Source organism: Leuciscus leuciscus (genome assembly GCF_965113295.1).
Source record: "Leuciscus leuciscus genome assembly, chromosome: 17".
Taxonomy (NCBI): Eukaryota; Metazoa; Chordata; class Actinopteri; order Cypriniformes; family Leuciscidae; genus Leuciscus; species Leuciscus leuciscus.
In genome coordinates this window covers 37,372,375-37,390,395 of record NC_138741.1, presented here as the reverse complement: position 1 = coordinate 37,390,395, position 18,021 = coordinate 37,372,375, and the positions used below count along the sequence as shown (strand labels likewise).

Here is an 18,021-nt window from a genome sequence, read left to right as displayed (position 1 = left end):
ACTAAAACTCTGAAAACGTGAAACTTTTTTATACACAATACATATTGATCCTTTTTTTAGTGCGATATATTGTGACAACCCTATTGTTAAGGGGTGTGAAAGTGCACAGACTATGGTCAATTAGTAAACCCCCACACGGTCTTTAATAATCTTATGAAAATTAACCAGGGTCTTTCAATAAAACCAAAAACCCGTGGTTAATATAGTTAAAGTCCCAAATGAACCATGGTTTTGACTTTTGAAACTTTAAAATCTAAATTGCTTTGATTTAAAACATTGTTAACCTATGGTTTATCTTAAACTCTACATACAGTCAGGGATGGGCAGTATTTCAGATACATGGATTTAAAATACGCATTTGAAATACAAAATACTATTTTGTACTTTAAAGCCTTTGGAAAAAAATAATAATTTGTATTTAAATACATTTAAGATGAATATTTTTGTATTTTCAAAATACATAAAATACTTTTTGCCAGTCAACCTCTTTATCAGAGTATTGATTTTGTGCATCAACTAGTTCAGACATTCACTAGCTCAGCATTGGATCAGAGATTTTTTGTTGTTGTTGGAATAAGGTGAGAATGTCATGATCAATTCTACTTGTTGATTAAAGTTAAAATAGTGCATTATTCACTTCAGTTAACATGAAAGAATAAAAGAGCACAGACAAGTGGGAAAATAGCGTTAGCCAATCAGTCTTGACCGGTTGTTGATTTTTATCAACTAGCTTGTCAAACGTGTTTAAAGCATCACTGCATGTTAGGGCTGGGTGATATGACACTATCATAGTGATGATATAAAGTGTGAATTGATGGAACTTTTTCTAAATCGTTTACATAGATGGGCCTATGTGTGGGGTAAGCAAATTTATCCGTGCAGCTTTTAGTGGGCAGGAATTTCTGGAAAATTACGTTGGAGTGGAAAAAGAAACACTGATGAATGATACTCCACAAAAATCTTCAGCTTTTAGTTTTATTGTACATAAAAAAAGTTTTTTTTTTTTTTTAAAAAGGGGTAAATAGTGTCAAATGAACTTAAATTAATTCTAATTTTAAATTTTAGATACACTTTCTAATTTTAATAAACTTATAGAAACAAATAAACTTTACATAAAATAAACATACAATTACTTTAAAAGCATTGCAACAACAACAAAAAGAAAAGAAAAAAAACTCAAAAGAGTTTGAAATTCAGTTTATGCTGTGGAATCAAAACTGATATTGAGAATTGTGAAACCATGATATTGTTACTGTGAAGTAAAATTGGTCATATCGCCCATCCATATTCTTTGCTAGATAGCAGAAAAGGTTCCCACAGTTTTACATACAGTATGATTTTTTTAATAGTGTTCACCACAAGTAATTGTAACCAGACATAAGTATATAAATGGCTGCTATTTTGCATAAGTTTATTTGTAATTGCAAGAAAGAAAGAAAGAAAGAAAGAAAGAAAGAAAGAAAGAAAGAAAGGGAAGAGATGTGGTTAGGAATGTAAAGTCAGTAGGTCTGTGTAGTTTCTTCATTCACTGTGACCTATCCCTGCACTGGATGGCCAATTTCACATGTATTTTGTATTTGTATTTAAATAAAAAATTTTCACACAGTATTTTGTATTTAAATACATTTTTTCACACAGTATTTTGTATTTTAAATAAATTTTTTCACACAGTATTTTGTATTTTAAATAATTTTTTTCACACAGTATTTTGTATTTGTATTTTAAATACATTTCCATGTATTTATGCCCATCTCTGCATACAGTAACATCAGATAAAACTAAAACCCCAATTCAGATGCAACCAACATAACGTCTGCTCTCTGACCTTAAATAGATAGTTCACCCAAAAATGAAAATGTTGTCGTCACTTTCTCACCCTGTATTTGTTCTAAACTTAAATGAGTTTCTTTTTTCTGTTGAACACAAAAGAAGATATTTTAAAAATGGTTGGGAACCAGTTGATGGCACCCATTGACTTCCATAGTAGGAAAGAAAAAATACTATGGAAGTCAATGGGAAGTAGAAACTGTCTGGTTACCAACAGTCTTCAAATATCTTCTTTTATGTTCAACAGAAGAAATAAACTCATACAGGTTTGGGAACAACACGAGGGTGAGTTAGTAACGAAAACATTTTCATTTATTATCCATTTAATAGTTTATTCATCTCAAAATGCAAAAAAAAAAACATCCTCTGAAGGAAATACTAATAACACAAGCCTCACCTCCTCTGATCTCGTTCAGCCATTCTCACAGTTACAGCAAGAAAAGTATCTAATGCAGGAGAAGAGTTTGTTGACGAAAGAACCATGGAAAGAACACGTTTAAAGCCATATTTCCTCCTTCTTCTTCTTCTTCCATCAGTTGTCATCCAGATTGTATGTGCATTACCGCCTCCTTCTGCTCGGGAATATGTAAACCTGTGATCTCACCTCTTGCATTTCTGTCAGTTGTGCCAATGTGGGCGGGGCTTAGTTAACCTGTAGTGATGTCACTGAAGCTGAGCCAATAAGAAGAACCAAAGGCGTGGCCAGACAAGTGTCACTCTTACTAACATTAAGCTGTATTGGATCAGTAGGGTTTTTTAATGTTATTTTGTGCTCACCAAAGAATATATTGTGAAATATTATTACAATTTAAAATAAACTGTTTTCTATGTGAATATATATTAAAATGTAATTTATTCCTATGATCAAAGCTGAATTTTCAGCATCATTACTCCAGTCTTCAGTGTGTCACATGATCCTTCAGAAATCACTCTAATATGAGGATTTAATGATCAAGAAACATTTATGATTTTTTTAAATCAATGTTTAAAGAGTTTTTTATGCTTATTTGTAGAAATAATAATGCAATGCATTCAAACATATGTGGTAAGATTATTAGAAATTAATCATTAAGACTTTAATTCATCAAGGAGGACGCATTAAATTGATCAAAATGGACAGTAAAGACATTTATAATGTTACAAAAGTACATACATTTAATAAATGCAAATAAAGGCTGTTCACTGAACTTTCTATTCATCAAAGAATCCTGGAAAAAGTATCACAGTTTCCACGGAAATATGAAGCAGCACAACTGTGTTCAACATTGATAATACTCAAATCATCATATTAGAATGATTTCTGAAGGATCAGGATCTGAAAATTCAGCTTTGATCACAGGATATAAATGACAGTTTACTATATTATTCACATAGAAAACAGTTTATTTAAATTCTAATAATATTTCACAATATTCCGAGAGACATTTAAAAATCCTACTGAATGACAAATTACAACAAATTGGTAATCAAGTGTACACATTATTCTGTTATGTGTTTATTGTATATAGTTTGATGGTTGCATTAAATACTTTATCACAAGGCTTTGTCAGTATTTATTTTTCATATATTTTGCATGTCCATTTAGTCTGACTAAGTAGTTTTGTATTATTTTGAGTTATGGTTGGTCAGTTGTACTGATTTTAAATGACAAAAACGTTTGTGAGTTTGCTAATGCTGAAATGTATGGCTCCCATAACACAACACAATGAGTCACAGATCACTGTCGTTTAAAGAGGAGTTTTGATTGCTGTAAATTATTACTATACAGTGATTTAATGAGACAATGAGATGCTGGTGCAGAACAAAGGTGTGTAGTTCAACAATGAACAAAAAGTATACATTTAAAGCTTGAGTTTTTTGTTGTATATATTTTAACAATATTTTACAATTTATTTGTTCACCTAAATATTGCAGACAGATTGTGACTCTGTTTAACTTTATTTTCCGTATTTCTTTATATAGGCAATTATTAAATATATAGTAAGATATATTATTGCAAAACATGACATTTATGAAAAAAAATTTAGCTATACTTTGTTCATCACAATGTTTTTCATGTTTTAATAAAAAAAATTACTCATTGTTAAAAAATGTTATAGTTGGTTTTCCCCTATTAGTATAGGCCTACTTTTTCATTATTATTTGTATTATTAGTCTGTATATGTTTGAATAAAAGTTCAGTATAGTTCTGTAAGTCCTTCCGGGTCTTTTGTTTGTTCATCTTCGCTTGTCCATCAGATGCTGCTTATTATAGATGTTACAATTCGGTTTGTCTAGATGAGTGCCGAGCCTTTAAGGGAAAAAGATGAACTGAACGCTGAAGTACTTAAAGGTGCTCTAAGCGATGCCACGCGTTTTTTAGGCCAAACATTGTTTTGTCACATACAGCAAACATCTCCTCACTATCCGCTAGCTGCCTGTCCCCTGAACACACTGTAAAAAAACGCGGTCTCTGTGGACACCACAGGCTCCACAAACGGCAACAAAAACAAACTGGGCTCACCCGCACCACGAAACACAACAAACAGTGCTCCAGACAATCACCGACAAGAAGTATTTGAGGGTGGGGTTTGGGGGGTTAGTGCGCATACACATGAAGGGGGTGTGTGGAGGAGAGAGAAGCATGAAGAGGGAAGTTTGAATTATGGCCGACACACGACCAAAGAGACGATGTTCCGATGAACAAATTGCAAAGAGGGACAAGGATAAGGGACAAGGATAAGGAACGCACGAAGTACCGAATTTACATCGGAAAAACCTTTTGAAGGTGGCGAGAACTCCGGCGGCACAAGGGCTTCCGATCCGACATTCAGTTGCTCTGTTTTTACAGAACAGGTAAATCCATCTTTCTTTCTAAACTGACGTTCATGTTCGCCAAACCAACACAAGAATGTAATTAGCTAGAACTATGCAGTCAGCGTTAACTTTGGTGAATACAACATATAACGTTATGTTTCTAGCAGCTAGCGATCAATCTCTATTGTAAATGATCAAGCAAATTCACAATAACGTAGGGCGACAATTTGTGTGAATGGTTATTTTCATCCACTGTTTGTTACGAATTTGAATGTTCATTTATAGGCTATTGACAACTTTGACTAAATTTGTTTACGCCGCCGCCGTTGTTTATGCTCACTGGGAAACGCGAAGCTAACGTTATCTTGCTATTATTGCGTCCTTGTATGGGAGCTATAGTTATAACCTCAGGTGGCGAAACGATTTTAAGATAATGTTTCTCTTTTTCTGCATTCTGTTCTGCAATATATAAAACCCTTCATCTAACTTGGCGACATTACACATTGAATGAAGTATCAGTAAAACTTAACTTTGTTTGTGACTACTTTGACTTTCCTTTATGCCGGAAGGGAGGGGAGGAGGGAGGAGACGGGATGAGGAGGAGCCTCCGTCTAGATAGCCTCCGTTTTGTTTGACAACAATTCGAATGTCAACAAGAAGTTTCGACTCCCGGGATCGCTTAGAGCACCTTTAAGTTTTTATATATAAAAGTTGCAAGATTTATAAGATGTTAACTGTTGCACGGTCTTGAGAAAATGGTTGTGGCGTGGGGGGTGTGGTTCAGCGAGGTCTGCGACGGGAGAGAGAGTTGGGAGACAAGCGGTGAGTAAGTAGGTCAAGTGCAAATGAGAAACACCGGTGTCTTGTTGCAGTAATTGGCGTGGAGAGACCGGATATACGCTGCTGGGAAACAGTGAGTGAGAGGAGAGAGATCAATCTGAGAGCTTGTGCTGTGACCGCCGATGAGAGCTGGAAACTATTGAGGACTGTCACTGAGAGGCTGTTGAGAGCGCAGAGAGCACGAGTTTGGTTATGTTCCTTTTTGTTTACTTTAAACAGGATGAGTCTCAGTAAGCCGACCCTGTCTTCCTTCCTTCCTCTGTACATTGTTACACTGGTGCCGGAAGCCGGGAAGGAAGAAGAATGACGCCGCCGTCATGCAAACCCCGTAAGGTTCACCATTTGCGGATGTCATCCATTTGCTCGCGGGACCCCATCAAGAGCAACATCAGGCGCTGGTGGACATGAGGGAGGATCAGGAACGCCGTTTCCAGGCCCTTGTCCACGCGCAGCAGGAGGACCACGAGCTGTTCCGGAGCTAAATGGACCGGGAGGTTCGGGCTGTGGGGAATCCCTCTACATCAGCCCCGCCCACTCCCGTGCCTCTCGTGAAGAAGGGTCCTCGGGACGAACTGGAGGCGCTCCTGGACCTCTTTGAGAGGACTGTAGGAGCATGTGAGTGGCCCCAATCCCACTGGCCGATATGCCTCAGGAGAGAGGCGCAAATAGCAGCACAGCAACTACCGGTCCAGAACCTCAGGGTCTACGAGGACCTAAAACGAGCCCTTCTTCAGCGGGTCGGCCTCAGCTCATAGCAGCTGCGCCCGCACCAGCTCCTTTTCCCACGCTCTCTCCATGCCAATCCCTTGACCCACTTCCTGCCACTAGGGGGGCGGGGTGGTCTGTTGGCACTGCAGGGTTTTGGGACATTTTATTGTTAGGTGTCCAGTGATGGAGGTGATCCAGGTCCCAGACGTCCCGCAAGCTGCCTCAGATCAAGCTGGCTTGTACTTATCAGGTGTTGGTGGATTCAGGATGCAACCAAACCTTGATCCATCAAAGCCTGACTCAGCCCGAGGCATTGGATGAGAGCCGCATGGTTCAGGTGCATGGGGGACATCTGGTAATTTTGGGAACAAATTGGACTGCTTTTAGTAAATTATTGGGGTATTTATGTACGGATGTCTCTTGTGGAAAGAAAATGTATGGGAGCGGGCCGTCGCACAGGTGGGAGAGGCGGAACCGGGACCACTGGAGCCTGAACCAGGGGAACAGAGCATTATTGAGAGGCTGACCACCAAGGCAGTGGTGCTCCGCAGCATTTCTGTGGTGGGAATCCCGAAGGAGATTCTCACTGACCAAGGCAAGGCATTTATGTTACGAACCATACGCGAACTGTATAAATTATTAGGCATTACATCGATTCGAACCAGTGTCTATCACCCACAAACAGAAAAACAAACAGGTGGAACGATTTAATCGCACATTAAAAACCATGATTTGGAAGTTTGTTCACGAAGACGCCAAAAAAACCCTCTTGTTTGCTGTGCACGAGGTCCCGCAAGCCCCCACAGGGTTCTCCCCTTCGAGCTTCTTTATGGACGTCAGCCCCATGGGGTGTTGGATGTCCTGAGAAAAAATTGGGAGAACGGACCTTCAGATTGCAGAAACGAAATTCAGTATGTGCTCGACCTGAAAACAAAACTCCACACTTTGGGACGGCTTTGGGAAGCCAAAGCATCTCGATCGCCCCCTGGTGGTTGGTCCCAGTTTAGGTTATAAACCCCGCCTCCCTATGAAGTCTACTGGATGCGATGGAAACTAAACAATCAAATTACACTTCAAATAAATTTTATCAAATATGTTTTCTCGTTTTTTAAAAATAAGTTTGGCCTTAGTTAGTTATTTGATGTTATTAAAACGGGAATGTGACGTCATGATTGAAAGCTTCTCTAAACGAAGTAGTCACCAAGGCACCAACTGACTTTTTTTTGTGGATTTTCTGGAGGAGAGTGGAGCTTCAACTTTAATAATTTCTACATGTCCATAACTGTTTATTTCACACAGTAAATTTTGTATTAACCGTTTCTGCGGGAGTGAAGGCGGGACCTTGATATCGCAGATTTACTTCCGGCTCACTACTGCGCAGACTCGGGTCCCGCGTTACTACTGCGCAGAAGCAGATGTCCCAGATGTCAGTGCCATATTAGGACTTTGACGGCTTTACTTTTCACCAATGGAAGAGAGTTAAGGGCATAGACAGTAAAAGAAATGGACACAGCGACCCCATTGGATTCAACGGAGAAAAGTCAATTAGAAGCACTCGCTTCCTGATGGCTGAGCGTACTGCGCAGACTCAAACTGAGCTTGACGACGTAGATGTGACGTGAGCAACCCGTCTGTCTTCTAGTAGTTGTGCTAAAGAAATTTGAATCATTCCCTTTTCGAAACTTGCAGAGACGGAGAGTGTGAGTAAGAGGTGTCCATGAGCTAGGAGCAGGAGCAATTTTTGTTAAGTATTCTGATTAATTATTTTTTGTCATTTTGCCTCCACGTCCCCCGATTGCCTGCGAGCTTCTCCTCCTGTCTATACGGTAATTTCTCTACTGTGAATACATTTTATACATTTTCGTGTTTCTTTAGAAATAAATAATGGACAAATGGAGTCTTTAAACGCCTCAGATGTAAAGTTATTCGCTGTCAAAGTGACGCCAAAATGAATGGGAGTCAATGGAATGCTAACAGCAGGTGATGGTCTGCTAACCAATGGCGGCGACCAGGGAAGCTTCAGTGTTTTCTGAAACACCCCTGGCAGAAGCAGATGTCCCAAATCTGCGCAAGATGTCAGCGCCATATTAGGACTTTGGCGGCTTCACTTTTCACCAATGAAAGAGAGTTAAGGGGCATCGTCCATCTTTTTTTAAAGTCTATGCCCAATAGTTTTAGTTTTAGATGGCTCCCCGGCCTGCGACGGGAGAGAGAGTTGGGAGACGAGCGGTGAGTAAGTAGGACAAGTGCAAATGACAAACACCTGTGTCTTGTTGTAGCAATTGGCATGGAGAGACCGGATATACGCTGCTAAAAACCGTGAGAAAGCAAGAACTAGAGACGACTGTCACTGAGAACTTCTGTAGAGAGTTGGAATCAGCAAAAACCATCTTTCGCCACTGATGGTCATTGACACATAAATCAGAGACCAAAGAGTTCCAATCAAACATTGTGTATATTATGATTCTAGATTGGACGAACTGTAGGTTTGTGTTTTATTGTATGTATGTTTCCTGACTAAAAATGACATTGCAAAATGGCTGCAGGTTGTCCAACTCAAAAACATTTGATAATGGCAAAATAACATTTGGGAAACACCGGTTTAATAATTGCTTGCAGTTTTCACAGCTGTACAACAATCTGTCACGGGAACACACGGGAAAACAGGTAGATCCAAAAGCAGTATATTTATTGTTAGGGCAATCCAATTCATAGTCATCCATGCAGGGTTCAAAATCCATATTAGCAGTCCAATAAACAAGAACAGGATCAAAACAGGATTTCGATCCTGAACTTTTCTCATACAGATAAACTGTGGGGACTGAGACGGGAGAGGACGCTGGCGCTGATTGTTCGCCGCTTCTCCTGGTTTTTGTCGTTTTTTTTGCCGCTTTTCCCGGTTATCTGTCTTAATTGAGTTCTCTTTACATACTGGATGTGTCCACTACAGTAATTAATGGACTGTAAGTATACCAGTTTATATCCTTTGGACTGCCATGAAGTTTTGATGCCTACCTGTCGCCCTGCTATGGCGAGGCTATAGTGGTGGTGGGGCTTTCTCGAGCTTCTTGGTTCCTGCAATACCTCCGCCTTTAAACGGATATCTGCAAAGAAATAATTTTTCTCCTGACGCCGTGGATTATGCTGTGGATTATCCTGGTTGTGTGTGTGACTACCTTATTGCCCTCCTGGATCTTGGCTAACCGCGAGTAGCGGTGCCCAACCCGGCACTGTGTTGACGACCGACATCCTAATGGAACAACACAGGATTTCCAGCAGCACTGAAATCCATTCACAACTGGATCTTCTTCCACGCCGAACCCGGTATATCCATAGAGGGTCGGGTCGTCGGTTTGTTGTGTCCAAACACGGTGACCACAGCAACATCGCATCTCTCTGGACGGCCTCACGCCACGCCGCACCTGGATTACGTCATCAGAGCGCCGCCACTGGAGGAACAGTTTACTCCGATTGGTACAACAGAAAACCCGGTGTGGATCACAGCGTCCTACGTCCTTGTAACAAACTGGACCTCAAAACTTACATTATTATCTAACAATTCAATGTGCAGTCATTGTCAAAAAAATCTGGACTCATACACGATCACATTTTGGACAAAGGGATAGATATTCTCTGCCTAAGTGAGACCTGGCAGCAGCCTGATGTCTATTCCTCTCTTAATGAGGCCTGCCCACCTGGGTATTGCTACCTTTCTAAGCCTCGCACAACTGGCCGGGGTGGGGGGCTTGCTGTAATACATCGCAGCAATCTGGTGCTATCCCCCGTGGCCGTTCCCAATACGGACACATTTGAAAGTCTTGTTTTTAATTGTAAACATCCGTTTTCTGCAACAATAGCTCTTATTTATCGCCCGCCTAAACCACATTCAACATTCATTTCTGACATACACAGTTTTCTTATTTCCGTTTGTACAATATACTCCAACATTTTAGTTATTAGTGACTTTAATGTACATATGGACTCCCAGACCTGCCGACTGGCATCTGACTTCAAATACACATTAGACTGTATTAATCTCCATCAGCTTGTTGATGTCCCAACACATACTAAAGGCCATATACTGGATTTAGTGATTACTGACTCTCTTACAGTTACTGGCCTTAAGGTGTATGATGTTGGTGTCTCTGACCATCTGGCAACATTATTCAAAATTCCACTGTCATTTTCTTTTCATAAACCAAAACGTCAGATGACTTTCCGAAATATCAAAAACATCGACTTCATCTCTTTTAGTCAGGATTTACATCTTCTCTCCCCTTCCCCAGATTTGTCAATGGATGAACTTGTGAATTTTTACAACACCAGCCTTAGCTCCATTCTGGACAGTCATGCCCCAGTTAAAAGCCGGACTGTCACTTTCTCTAGGTCCGCACCCTGGTTCACAGGAGAACTTAGAGAGATGAAGCAGTCTGGTCGTGTTCTGGAGTGCGCCTATAAAAAATCTGGCTTGATGGTGCATAAATTGGCCTACCGAGAGCATCGTAGGGCCTATGCTAGAGCTCTCTCAAAGGCTAGATCACAGCATTATTCCATGCTGATTAACAACAATGCAGGTGACTCCAAAAAATTGTTCTCCACATTACACCACATTCTCAAACCACAGACTCCCTCATTTTTCAGCCATACCGACTCAAATTGCAATAAATTTATGAATTTTTTCACTTCCAAAATAGACTGTATCCGCTCAGCTCTCTCTCCTCTCACATGTTCCACTCCTGACATCTCTACAGTACTGATCACGCAAAAACTGTCACATTTTTCGTCTACAACGCAGCAGGAGGTCGAGAATATTATCCGTAAATCTAAATCATCCACTTGCTCTCTTGATCCCCTTCCCACCGCTCTGCTCAAAACCCACCATTTTTCCATTAGCCCTCTTATAACTAAACTGATAAATCTTTCACTGCAAACAGGAAATGTTCCAACAGCTCTAAAAACAGCTATTATTAAACCTCTTCTTAAAAAACCCACCCTAGATCCTGAACCTCTGTCAAATTACAGACCCATCTCTAACCTCTCATTCATCTCAAAAGTGCTAGAAAAAGTGGTTTCCTCCCAGCTTCATTCCCATCTCAGTTCCAAAGGTCTGTACGATAAATATCAATCTGGTTTTCGCTCTCAATACAGCACAGAGACAGCCCTCCTCAGAGTGACTAGTGACCTCCTTATGGCCTCTGACTCTGGCTCCACTTCTCTGCTTATCCTCCTCGACCTCTCTGCTGCGTTTGATACTGTTGATCATCGTATCCTCCTTCACAGACTTCAGCACTATATTGGTCTCTCCGACACTTCCCTAAAATGGTTTCGCTCCTATCTTACAGATAGGACCGAGTGTGTAGCCTTGGGGGAGGCAAAATCCTCACCTCACATTGTTACCTGTGGGGTCCCCCAGGGCTCCGTACTCAGTCCAACCCTTTTTACTATTTACACGCTTCCCCTTGGTCGTGTCAGCAGCAGGCATGGAATTCACTACCATTGCTATGCTGACGACACACAACTTTATCTTCATATCACTCCCTCCGGCTCCCCCTCTGCCATCATTTCCCGCCTCACCTCCTGCCTGGAGGAGATCGGGGCGTGGATGAATAAAAATGTTCTGCAGCTGAATGGCTATAAAACAGAAGCCATCCAAATCGGAACGCCTCATCAACTACGTTTGTCTCCTATCACACTTGTTTCATTTCTTGGCAATACTATTTCCCTCTCTCCCTCCGTTACTAACCTTGGGGTCAAGTTTGACCCCAACCTTTCTTTTGACAATCATGTCACCTCAATTTGTAAAACCTCGTTTTTTCACCTTCGTAACATTTCCAAACTGCGTTCCTCTCTTTCCTTTTTTAGCTGCAGAGAAGCTCATCCATGCCTTTGTCTCCTCCAGGCTGGATTACTGTAACGCACTCCTGTGGGGAATCCCTGGCAGGAGCCTCCAAAAGCTCCAGTTTGTGCAGAATAGTGCTGCCAGGGTCCTAATGAGGGTGCAGAAACATGAGCACATTACCCCTATCCTAAAATCCCTTCACTGGCTCCCTGTTCACTTCCGCATAGAATATAAGATCCTCTCGCACATCCACTACTGTCTGCACGGTGCAGCCCCCACATACCTCACTGATCTCCTTTCCCTACACACCTCCACCCGGACCAGAGCAGGCAAACGGCACCTCCTAGTTACACCTAGGACACGGCTTAAGACTATGGGCGACAGGGCTTTTAAAGCATCCGCTCCTCATCTGTGGAATGCCCTTCCAGAACAACTCAGAGCTCCCAAGACTACGGAGGTTTTTAAAAAAGAACGGAAAACCTTTCTTTTTAGAAAAGCGTATTTTTAAGTATTTTTATGTGTCTGTGTATTTGTTTTTGTTTTTATTTATTTTTTTATCTGTTTGATTCTTGTAGCACTTTGAGATTTGATGTCAAATGTATAGTGCATTATAAATAAAATTCATCATCATCAAGAAGAACAAAAGAGAAACAAACTTCATAAGTGTAAGTGACATCAAACAACAACTCCATGACAAACACTAACCAGACAGGGTATATATACACAGAAACTAACAATGTGATAGGGAACAGCTGAGTGCAATCATGAGTGATGAGAACAGACAAAGGATTGTGGGAAATGCAGTTCCAGAGTGAATGGTGACAGCATGGGGAAGAGACCTCTAGTGGACACCCGGGGAAACACAAACTGTGACAAACTGAATAAGTCACAGAAATAGAGGTTATGAAATTGTTTGTTGCATAAAATGTATCACATCTAGTGATAAGTCCATGTACTGGAAGTATAAAAATACATGACGCCTGCGTCAGAAAAACCAAAAAAACCAATGAAGGCAGCAAATGGTGAGATAGTCCATGAAGAATCATCCAGTTTACATGGCGAGGCCACAACATGTGTGCGATGAGTGTTTTCATGAATTCATAACTAACTTTAGACAACTCTTTCCTAAATGGATTAAAACAAACAAGGCACTTTATGACAAAAAAAAAAAGGTTTTACAGGAGAAAAACAATCCAAGAAGTTTCGTAACTAACACGCAGCCCAATACTGAGGCCATCTGTGTGTTTCTCTTGTTGCTTTGTTTATTTGCACCTCTCCAACCTCGAAGGTCAGAGAACAAACACCATTTTCTTTTCCTTAAAATGTCCAAGTGCTTCGAGCCAAGTGCGTCAGCTAGCAGAAGAGCTAACCTGTAGGTAAACAGTAACATGGGAATGTGTGATCCTTCTCATTCGGCCTCTTTCTCAGGGCTCTTGATGCTGTCTGTCCTCACGATGTGTGATAGAGTGGGACACTCTGAAGGGGATAATACTGGTCTGACAGTTTCCTTTGACAGGGCTCCGGTCAGAGAGAAGGGCACGGAGAAATTATTCCAGCAAACTTTATTATTGAAGTTTGGGTACAGGCATTGGTGTACAAATAGGTATATGTGTGTGTGTGTGTGGTCTATAAAAGAAACAAAGAATAAAATAATATTAATCACAATGTACAAAAGTATACAGTAATATCCAATACAATAATAAACATTGAATCAGAATACAAAAATATATTAATTTGGTCAAATAACCTGAAAAGAGTCATAGATAACTAATATACAGGCATACAAAGGGTTAATGGGGCAAAGTAGAGATACTAAATGGATTTGGTGGTCTTCGCGCATGGGGTCCACAACTGCACCCCATGCGCCCAGCACGTGAGGGGCGCATGGCCAGGGAGTGCCAAACTACACTCTAGGTGCGACAGCGACACAGAGGCTAAACGCGATTTAGGCATAAGGGCATAAGAACTGAAATATAGCACTCGAGAATACAGCTTAAAGCTGAAATAATGTAAAGGAAACAATCTCCAGTCTAACACGGCTTATAACAGTCACGTGATGGCAATTAACTAAAGAAATACACACGAAAGTATCAAAACCATGCATATAAGATACTTAACAGGAAAACAGGTGAAAGTAGACAACATCTAAACAAGTCCGATGGCAATATTTGCATCTTAGTGCAGGATGAAACTTACTTTCGCTTAGGTTACGCACACGAGAGCCACCATCCCACAGAATGCGGAGTCGGGAATGAGGATGTGATGCGCTCGGAAAGGAAATTACATCACTACAGTTTCAAAATAAAACGACAGGAAATAAAAGACTTTCCGACACAATGCATGTGGGCCGATGGCAGTGATTGGTTGTTTCTGTTCATCATGTGTTGTGGTCATGTCTAGGCACAGATCCACCATCGGATCCGCCTGACTACATCATGTGTTGTGGTCGTGTCTAGGCACAGATCCAACCTCTGATCTGAATACGGCTCGGAAGCGGCTGACTACATCATGCATTGTGGTCGTGTCTAGGCGCAGATCCACCATCTGATCTGGATACGTCTCGGATCCGCCTGACTATATCATGCCTTGTTGTGGTCGTGTCTAGGCACAGGTCCAACATCTGATCCGGCTGACTACATCATGCGTTGTGGTCGTGTCTAGGCACAGATCCACCATCTGATCTGGATTCGGCCCGGATCTGGCTGACTACATCATGCCTTGTCGTGGTCGTGTCTAGAGACAGGTACATTCTTACAATGTAACAAGTACATTGGGGCCCCTATCATACACCCGGTGCAATGCAGCGCCAGGCATGACGCAAGTGTGTTTTTTGCTAGTTTCAGCTTTACGCAGTTATCATTTTCACGTCCTGCACCACGTTGTTTAAACAACAAATGCATTCGCGCCCATCTGTGCGCCCATGGGCTGCTGGTCTGAAAACTAGGTGTGTTCAGGCGCATTGTTGGCACGTTGCTATTTTGAGGTAAATGAAACAAAAACCTGGTCAATGGCACAATAATGTTTTGTTATTTAAGGAAAACCGTTTTCAGGTTGGAGTGTTGGCAGTTCACCCAGTGCTACCCATGTTGTTTCTCCCCTATCCACCCGTGGGATTATGCAAGAGAGAGGAGGAGGTTTGACAGAGTCAACAATGTGTGAAACAAATAAAACTGTTCTCTGTGCATCCAGGCAGTGGCACGCGGCACCACCAGTGAGCAAGAGCTGAAGCGGACCACTCGTTGCTCACTGCTCAAGCGCAGTACACCCTTGGGTTTTATCCAAAATAATACAGGGTCATCGTCTGCTTTCAACAGTCTGTTAATGCCAGCAGCAGAAGGGGAGTCAGCTCAGATTTTAGATAAAGAAATAACCTCTTTATTGAGCAAAAGAGCAATTTGGTTGTGCCACCGGAAGACAGCCATTGCAGCTTTTACTCCCGGTACTTGAGAGGGAGGTCTCCGTCCCATTCTGGATATACGGAACCTCAAGAAGCACCTCAGAAAATACTAGTTATCACAATTTATTCGTCCCAAAAACTAGCTTATGTCAGTCGATCTTTAGGATGCATATTTTCACATTAGCATCTACCCGACACACAGACAATTCCTCAGGTTTGCCTATCAGGACACAGCCTACAAGTTTTTGTCAGTTCCATTCGGGCTGTCACTAGCTCCAAGGCTCGAAGCAGCGCTCACACCGCTGAGAATAATGGGTCTAAGAGTGTCAACATATTTGGACGCTTGTGTCTCACTTGGAAAGCTTAGGCTTCTAGATAATAGAGACAAAAAACTGCTTGGTGCCTGCAAAGGAGATAATTTACCTGGGTCTCAGACTGAACTCAGACCTGTATTAAGCATTTCTGTCGGAGGAGCGCATCAGGTCATTTTGCTGTCTATCCCTTTTTCCGAAGGGAAACTTCCATTGAGACTGTGTTAACGTCTTCTGGGGCTGGGGCTGGTGGTCTCGACCGTTTCTGTCATTCCACTGGGACTGTTGTGAATGAGGCTGGCTGCACCTCATCATTGAGGTGCAGCCAGCAGCCATATCACCCTGTAGCCCAAGACTGGTTGCCCACTGAAGCTAAGCAGGGCTGAGCCTGGTTAGTACCTGGATGGGAGACTTCCTGAGAAAACCAGGTTGCTGCTGGAAGAGGTGTTAGTGAGGCCAGCAGGGGGCGCTCATCCTGTGGTCTGTGTGGGTCCTAACGCCCCAGTGTAGTGACGGGGACACTATACTGTCAAAGAGCAACGTCCTTCGGATGAGACGTAAAACCGAGGTCCTGACTCTCTGTGGTCATTAAAAATCCCATGGCATTTCTCGTAAAGAGTAGGGGTGTAACCCCGGTGTCCTGGCCACATTCCACCCATTGGCCCTTACCAATCATGGCCTCCTAATAATCCCCTTACATTGAATTGGCTCTATCACTCTCTCTCCTCTCTCCACCTATAGCTGGTGTGTGGTGAGCGCACTGGCGCCGTTGTACTGTGGCTGCCGTCGCATCATCCAAGTGGATGCTGCACACTGGAGGTGGTTGAGGAGAGATCCCCTGATATGATTGTAAAGCGCTTTGGGTGTACAGTAGTACATATGAAAGCGCTATATAAATGCCTCATTCTATTCTATTCTATTCAATAATGAGGGAGTTTCAGCACTGGATAGCGGCGCAGCGCTTGTGTCCAAAACGCCACCTCAACCGTAAAGTGATAGTGACGTCACTCTGCATGCGCACTCTCTGTCAGTGGAGAGATCTTTGATTAATTATGCAGCCCTAATGTTAGATCCAAAATTATTCACTTATTATTATTGGCAAACCCCAATCTAGGAAGGACCACGTCCAACAGGAATAACTGTCGACTCAAGAGGAAGCTGTCTGAAAGGGAGCTTTGTTTACAAAAATCAAAAACAGCAGTTGTGAGAGGGGTGGCTAAGCTTAGACAAAGAGTGGCCACGGCTTCATCAGCGGCCCAGAAAAGTTAGTAAAGACATTGTTAAAATAGTCCAAGTGACTACAGTGGCTCAACCTGAAGTTTATCAAGCGACGAGAATGCTTTTTGTGCACAAAAAAACCCAAAAAAAACCGACTTTATTCAAGTATTCATTTTCTTCGGTGTGGGCCTCTGACATGAGTTCACGAGAGCGCCACGACGCATGCGCATAAATATCCGCAGAAAAACAGTTGTCTCATTTACACTCAGCGACGCAGGCGAAGAACTCACATGCTAGATGGCAGTCGGCTGTAGTTCTCTCGGTGTGTTATTGGCCAGCCGCCCCTGCGTGTCCCGTTCCAGACTAAACTGCCAGTGTGAAAGCACACATACAGGACACTTAGGAAACAGTTGAACTGCTGAATCTTTTCATATCTCCTTCATCTCCATGCCTTTATGCCAAATTATGGAGAGTATAGTACCAATAAGTGATAAAATCATTAAAGGTATAGCGGAGGATCTTTCCAAATTTTAGATAAGACCCGCCCTCTCCACTTTTTGAAAAGTTTGATTGATTCACCAGAATGATTGACAATTAGGAGGACCAATAGTTTAGACTACCCACCAGGAAGTAAAACATCCTCCGCTATACCTTTAATAAACTCCCTAATTATGAGAGCAATGAAACAATGTATTGTATATTGGTTACAGTATTTATTCATTGATTATATTGTTTAATTTATGAATTGATGTCTTCAGTTTTCTGTACTCGTGACTTGGAAACACCTTACAGTTACATGGTTAAATAATTGGTAAAAATTCCAAATGTATTGGCTGTGTGTGTGTAAAAAGTGTGTGTAACACTGAATAAATGCTGATTAATAAACGAATGCAGTGCGTTCTTGGCCATAAAAACAATACAATTAACTTTAACCGTTCGAATTTAGAGGGTTTATTTGCAGCAGAGAATAAAAAAAATAAAAGCCCAAATTCAATCTGTTCATTATATAAAGCGATTAATTCTCTTCTGAGAATTTGGGTGAATAGAGTTTCAATGGACGGACAGACATCTCAGATGTCGTTTAA

The 18,021-nt window shown here is 41.6% G+C and overlaps 1 protein-coding gene and 1 long non-coding RNA gene across 3 annotated transcripts in view; both read right to left on the bottom strand.

Moving 5' to 3' along the window:
• LOC309479369 (uncharacterized protein) overlaps positions 1–18,021 on the bottom strand; it is a 54,293-nt gene that overhangs the window by 27,221 nt on the left and 9,051 nt on the right. Inside the window, exon 1 of one of the 2 annotated variants that reach the window (XM_082143465.1) lies at positions 2,225–2,324. The exons of the other annotated variant lie outside the window; for it this stretch is intronic. Coding sequence (XP_081999591.1) covers positions 2,225–2,310 — 86 coding nt within the window. The 5' untranslated portion in view covers positions 2,311–2,324. Of the gene's footprint in view, positions 1–2,224; positions 2,325–18,021 lie in introns of those variants that run through there. 2 annotated transcript variants of the gene reach the window in all.
• LOC309479512 lies at positions 8,840–16,911 on the bottom strand. Its single transcript, XR_014199250.1, has 2 exons — positions 9,348–16,911; positions 8,840–9,275 (listed from the first exon to the last, which is right to left on the bottom strand). It is a non-coding gene; the product is annotated as an uncharacterized lncRNA (long non-coding RNA).